The 6698-nt window shown below is 48.8% G+C and overlaps 1 protein-coding gene across 1 annotated transcript in view; it reads right to left on the reverse strand.

The window, feature by feature from the left end:
* The window catches only part of LOC105824231 (clathrin heavy chain 2-like), a 39587-nt gene extending 37624 nt beyond the window's left edge, over positions 1–1963 (reverse strand). The window contains 2 exon segments of the mRNA XM_012661603.1: positions 253–360; positions 1805–1963. Of these exon segments, the coding sequence (XP_012517057.1) occupies positions 253–360; positions 1805–1942 (246 nt within the window). The 5' untranslated portion in view covers positions 1943–1963.
* Positions 1964–6698: the final 4735 nt, after the last annotated feature.

Genomic DNA, 6698 nt, shown 5'->3' on the forward strand with positions numbered 1-6698 from the left:
GAGAGAACTTGAAATACACAAAATACCAGCCAGCCATGAGGTCCAGGATAGCTAATAGGCCAATCTCATGCAATTTATGAACGACTGTCTAGCACATGAAAGGAATCTTCCCCATAGAGGCGATGCTTCAGATATGCTCACGTGCAGATGCCACACCATGACGGTCACATGCCAAGGGAGTGACTGCCCCTTTTCTGGGAGCATTTAGGTATCCCCGATCACCTACATCACCAGCAGAGGCCATCTGGTCACCTGGTAATAGCGAATCAGCTCCTCAAGCTCATCTGCGTGGATGACGATGTGAAGGCCACACAGCTGTGTGAGGCGGAACTCCAGCCCATCCACGCAGGCAAAGCACACCTAGAGCAGGAGGGTCAGTGTGAGCACCGCAGACGGGACATGGCACAACAGCAGCTGGCTTACGAGAGATGCAGCCGCAAACGCAGAAATACTAGCAAATGGAACTTTTTAAGTTGGATTCTGAACAAATAGGTAACGGTAAAATGAGTTGTGCAAGACTGGGAGAAAGAATGATGACACTGATAACCTGCAGGCCAGGGGCCTTTGACACTGCGGAGACAAGAAAGCCACGTGTTACTTCCTAGGCCCTGAGATGTGGAGGTCCGTTTAGGTGACAGGAAAGTCGTGCTGGAATTTTGGGTCTGGGGTTTAACAAAGCTCAAGAATATTGTCATCCAAGCACATTTCATCTGAGTGCCATTTACGTGGGGGTGAAGCTTGCTCTCGTCGTTTTTACACTGCTGCTTTACGCACTGCACGGTGTGTGTACACACTGGTAACAAATGTTGACAAGCAAAGAACCCTCCTGAGCAGAGAAGCCCTTGAGCTGCACTTCCTACGAGGGCTGCACCACAACAGAGCTGGGTTTGTGTGCAGGGTCCCCATCTCCACATACAGCACATGTTCTCATGGTAGAGAAAGCAGAAAATGCGGATAAATGAAAATAATCACATCACTCAGCGCCGTCAACTTGAGACAATCTTTGGCCCGCCATGTTCTATTAATATGTGTGACATACACACTAGACTTGCCAAATCTCTTACATACACCCTGGAGTTACATTATACGTTCTGCTTGACAGCATATTTCTCACATATTCTCACATAATATCGGAAAAATCTTTTCTTACGACTCCACCTATTCATTTTGAATAGCAGGGTAGAGTTGCAATGCATGTCCTATTTAATGAAGGCCTTGGTGTTGGACATTTAGGCTGGTCTTTTTTCTTTTTGTTGTTTTTTGTTTTTAGAGACGGGATCTTGCTCTGTCGCCCAGGCTGGAGTGCAGGGGCGTGATCACAGCTCACTGCAGCCTTGAATGTCTGGGCTCAGGCGATCCTCTTGATTTTGATCTTTTATTAAACAATGCTTCAGAGATTTGTTAAAACTAAATCTTTTGAACATCTCTTTGCAAAGTTTCTTCCACTTAAAAATGATTCTGAAATTATCACAGAGCCTTAAGACAATCTGCCCTACCAATTTGCCACAAAAGACCCAAAACGTCGATTTACAGTGATAATGCCAATAAGCTGACATGATTTTTAAAAGTGTTATGATAATACTTACAATACTGATAATTCCATGCTATCAAGACAACTGCTGGGAGCTGCTTGGTCTGACAGAGGGTCCTCCTGGGCCTTTGCTTCCAAGCACAAACACCAGCCTGTAAGGTTCCCTGAGCCATCCCCGAGGACTCAGACCCTGCCTAGACAGGGCCAGCTCCCAGACTCGTCCTGTGTGGAAGAAGAGTGTGGAACACAACAGGGAGACATCCTGCAGCTTACCTCCTTCCACGTGCAGGTGCAGCTGGCCTTGAGGCTGCTGTCTACAGCTGCCTAATACTCCCCGAAGTGGACCAAGGTGGACGTCAGGCAGGCAAAGTTAGAGACGTTGCTATACAGCAGTTTGGCAGCCGCGTACATGCCCTCGTCATAGCAGCGGTCTCCCACCTATGGACCACGGGGTAGCTCTACCGAGACACTCTTACATGGGCAGATTTCTCCAGAGTTCATTTTAAGTTTCTAGATAGTGGAGATATTTTTCTGTTCGCTAAAGAGTCAGTCTCCTTCTGATCACACCAGCTGCCAGGCTGCTGAAGAATGCCCACAGGACAAAGCGTACCTCCCAGCCTGACGCCCTCCTCCATCCGCCTGGTCCTGCTTGACCCTGCATCCCCCCAACACCTGCACCCCTCTGGGCCTGGGCTGAGGTGTGCTCCCTGCTGCTTCCAGGCTGTTCCTTTGCTCCCCACTAAAAACTGCGGACAACAAATCTTGTATGAGGCATCACCCATCAGCCCTACTTCCTGACACCACTTACAAATCTTCCTCATTTCCTGACCATTTCTTTGACTTCCTCCGCTCTAAGGACCTTGTCTCCCTCATGACAATAGCCAGTCACTGCCATGGCCACCCCCTAGACCTTGGCAGAGAGCTGTGAGCCCTGGGACCTCTGTCACAAGCACCCTCTGCCTGCCCAGTGCCCCCTCCTGTCCAGCTCACTGTCCTGAGTGCCTCGGCCCCATCAGTCCAGCGACCGACCAGCTTCCCCCGCCCCACCACTCTGTCTGCGCCTGGCTTGCGCTCGTCCCCAGCTGGTTCCCACAGCCAAGCTGGATGGCTCCTGGCACTCACCCTCGACTCTCCTGCTTGCTCTCAGTTCTGCTTAGAGCCAGCTCTCTGCCTACTCCACACCTGTGGCTGTAGAGCCACACAGACAGCAGGACCCCAAAGTGCTGAGGGGTCTCTCTGAAGTTGTGACACTGACCTCAGAGGGGCTCACAGTACTACCAACCCTACTTCCTTAATGTGTGGCCTCTCTTTTTGTCAGTTGATACGTTCTTTCTGCCTCAAACCTCCAGCAGGTCCTCAAGCTGGGTATCTGTCTTCCCTTTTCCTGAGAAGACAGAGACCGTCAGGAGAGCCTTCCACAGCACCACGCCAGGGGCTGACTCCACTTGCACATGTGACCTCTGCCCTTTCCCCCTGCAATAGCATCGCCCTCTGCACTGACCCATCCCTACGAGCTTAAGGAACCACTGTTAACTTCCCCAGCTTAAAACCAAACCAAACCAGTCCCACTCATGCTTTCCTCACCTACCCAGGGCTGCCAGCCTGTTCCCACCCTTCCCTTAAGAGCACATTTCTCAGCAGAGGTGTCGTATGTCTACAATAGCTGTCCCGAGTCTTCCTGTCCTCTCTGCACTTGCTCCAATCAGGCCTCTGCCCGACTCTCTGCCAGGGTCATCGCTCCTCCAGACAGATGCCGACACGGTTTCCTGGACACCCGCCAGCTTCCCTCCCACCACTCTGGCTACTCTCCATCACTACCTCTCCCTGCTGCCTGGCTTTGGAGGCCCCCGATCTCCTCTTTGGCCCGTTCCCCCAGCCCCACACCCCCTGCCATGCTCTCCCACACGGGTGGTGGCCATGGGTGTCGTCTGTACCCCAGAGGCTGTACATGAACATCTAGTCTGGACTTCTCCCAACCTAACTCCTACATCCAGTGGACAGACCCACGGCATCTTCACCCAGTGTGCCCACATCGGTAAGTGAGACCCTAGGCCCCCAGCACGACTCGCCCTCGCTGCTCCCCTTCTCACACCGTCAGCTCTGCCTCCGAGATACATCAGGAGCTGACTACACTTCCGCCTGCCTCGTCACCATCTGCGGTCGCTGCCTTGCATCAGACTGGCCTCTCTGGGCTCGCTCCTCTATACTTGTCTGTCGCTCTGTTCTGCACAGGAGCCAGAGGGCTTTGCTGACACCTGATCAGACCATGTCCCTCCTTTGCTCAAAATCCTCCAGTTTTCCCAGAGCAGAAGCCACAGTCCTGATGAAGGCCCACAAGTCTGGGCCCGTGGAGACCAACAGCTGCCTGTCCCCACTGCTGCCCACATCTCATGAGCTGGACAGCTTCACTCCTGCCACCTGCTCCTGTACACACCCAACGCTCCCCCTGCGCCCAACCTGCTCTCTGTTCTAGGGGCTCCTCCTTAGAGGGGTGCAGACTCAGCACCCACTAGGCGGCCCTGTCTGAAACTGGAACACGCACCCTCACACCCACGCCCTGCCACACTTCTCTCCTTCACACTCATCATTTAACATACTGCAATGTCTTTATGGGTCTTAGGACCAATGTGGGCAGAAATCTGACTACTATTCTCACTGCTGGTCCACAGCCCCTACTGTGGCACACAGTTGATGCTTAATAAAAGTCTGCTGATGCACCAGGCATGGTGGTACGCTGTAGTCCCAGCTACTTGAGGGGCACTGAGGCAGGAGGATTGCTTGAGCCCAGGAGTTTGAGGTTGCAGTGAGCTGTGATGATGCCACTGCACTCTAGCCTGGGCGACACAGTGACACTCTGTCTCAAAAAAAAAAAAAAAAAAAAAAAAGAAAAAGAAAAAGAGAAAAGTTTGCTGATGAATGCATAAATGAGGTGTTTTATGGAAGAGGATGATCGTGTAAGTCTTTTGTTACTGCTAAATTAAAGGGAACACAGGGAAAATGACATCTACAAATAGGCAGTGGGCTGGATCTGGCCCCTATGAACACTCTCTGCCCACCGGGCCAGCAGGTGACAGTGCTTCTGCTCTGCCCCACAGTGCTGCCGACTCAGGAGAATCCTGCTACTAATTCAGAAAAGGGTTTAGAGCAGGGTTTTGTTTTGTAACATTTTAATTCATTTTCTGATTATTAAGGCAATTTTGGAAACTATATGGTCACTGATTAAAAAAGAACATTGCAAACACAGGCAAGTAAAAAGAAAATAATATAATACTGCCAATTCCATTCCACACCTGAGAGAGTTCTTTACTGTTCCCATCACAGGCATTTTTCTAGGCATATATGTTTACCGTTGTGCATAAAGTTCCTCACTTTGCTTAAACTAACTTTGAAAGGTTTTTCCATCATCAGCCAGGTTTTCTCTTTTTTTGAGACAGGATTTGCTCTGTTGCCCAGGCTGGAGTGTAGTGGTGTCATCACAGCTCACTGCAACCTTGAACTCCTGGGCTCAAGTGATGCTCCCACTTTAGCCTCCTGAATAGCTGGGACTACAGGTTGTGCGCCACTGTGCCTGGCTAATTTCTTACAAAATTTTTTGTACAGGTGAGGTCTTACTATGTTACCTAGGCTGGTCTCAAACTCCTGGCCTCAAGTAATCCTCCTGTCTCAGTCTCCCAAAGTGCTGGTATTACAGGTGTGAGCCACTGTGCCCTGGCCTAAAATTTTTTTTATTAAGGAAAAATCCTCAATTCTTACACCTTTAATTTTTCTGTTTTCCTAACTGAGCCTCTGCAGTTCTTTGCGATTCTTTGGTTTTATCACATCCACTGCACCTCTGAGCAATATAGGTAGTTTTGCATGTTTCTGAACTTAATTTTGCTTTAATCATACTAAATGCACTCCTGCAAAACTTTTCTTTTACCCTATTCAAAAACATGGAAAAAATAAGAGCTGGGTGTGGTGGCTCATGTCTGTAATCCTAGAGACTCAGGAGACTGAGGTGAGAGGATCACTTGAGGCCAGGAGTTCAAGACCAGCCTGGACAACATAGTGAGACCCTGTCTCTACAAAAATGGAAAAAACTAGCTGGGTGTGGTGGCACACATCTGTAGTTCTAGCTACTCAGGAGGCTGAGGCAGGAAGATCACTTGAGCCCAGGAATTTGAGGCTACAGTGAGCTATAATTGTACCACTGCACTGCAGCCTGGGCAACAGAGTCAGAACCTTCTCTTTAAAAAAAAAAAGAAAAAAAAATCAATGTAATACAGCACATATCAAGAATCTAAAAAAGAAATACCACATGATCTCCTTATCAAATGAATCAGAAGATGCATCTGACAAAATCCAATACCTATTAATGATAAAATTTCTCAACTAGAAATAAAAGGGAACTTCCTCACTCTGATGAAGGACAAGAAGCCCACAGTTGGCTGGGCGCAGTGGCTTATGTCTGTAATCCCAGAGCATCAGGATGCCGAAGCAGGAGGATTGCTTGAGGCCAGGAGTTGAGAACAGCCTGGGCAACACAGTAAGACCTCATTTCTACCAAAAAAAAAAAAAAAAGGCAGCCCACAGCTGACATCATAAGCAACAGCGAGAGACTGGATGCTCAGCTCTAGCTTAGGGACCAGACCAGGATGTCCACTCTCGCCACTTCCACTCAACGCTCTACTGCAGGTTCTCACCCAGGGCATTTAGGCAAAAGAAAGAAATAAAGAGCCTCGCTCTGTGCTCTGTGACAGATGAGAGGCTGAACTCTTGCCCTGGGTCCACACGTCTCTCCTCTCCCTGGAGGCCTGCTCAAGTGCTCTGCTCGTCTCCTACTGGACTGCTTGTGTTTTTCTTTTATCTCCTCCACTCCAGGCCTTTGTTGCTTAGTTATGCGGCGAATTTCTTCTTCCCGTATGCAGCTTCCCTTTTCTTCATCTTCTTTATGTTAAAGTTCTTTAGTTTAACATAGTCCTGTTGTTTTTTTACTAAAGGTTTATGTTTTTTGTGACTGGCTTAAGAATTCGTTGGGTCATAAATATATTCTTCTAAATAGAAGCTAAAAATATTATAGTTTTGCCTTTTACATTTAAATCTTTTCACAGTATGCGACAGATGCCCAACTTTAATTTTTGCTATCTGGATGACCAATGGTCCCAGCACTGTTTATTGAAAAGCCTGT

The sequence above is a fragment of the Propithecus coquereli genome, unplaced genomic scaffold (assembly GCF_000956105.1).
Source record: "Propithecus coquereli isolate 6110/MARCELLA unplaced genomic scaffold, Pcoq_1.0 Scaffold723, whole genome shotgun sequence".
NCBI lineage: Eukaryota > Metazoa > Chordata > Mammalia > Primates > Indriidae > Propithecus > Propithecus coquereli.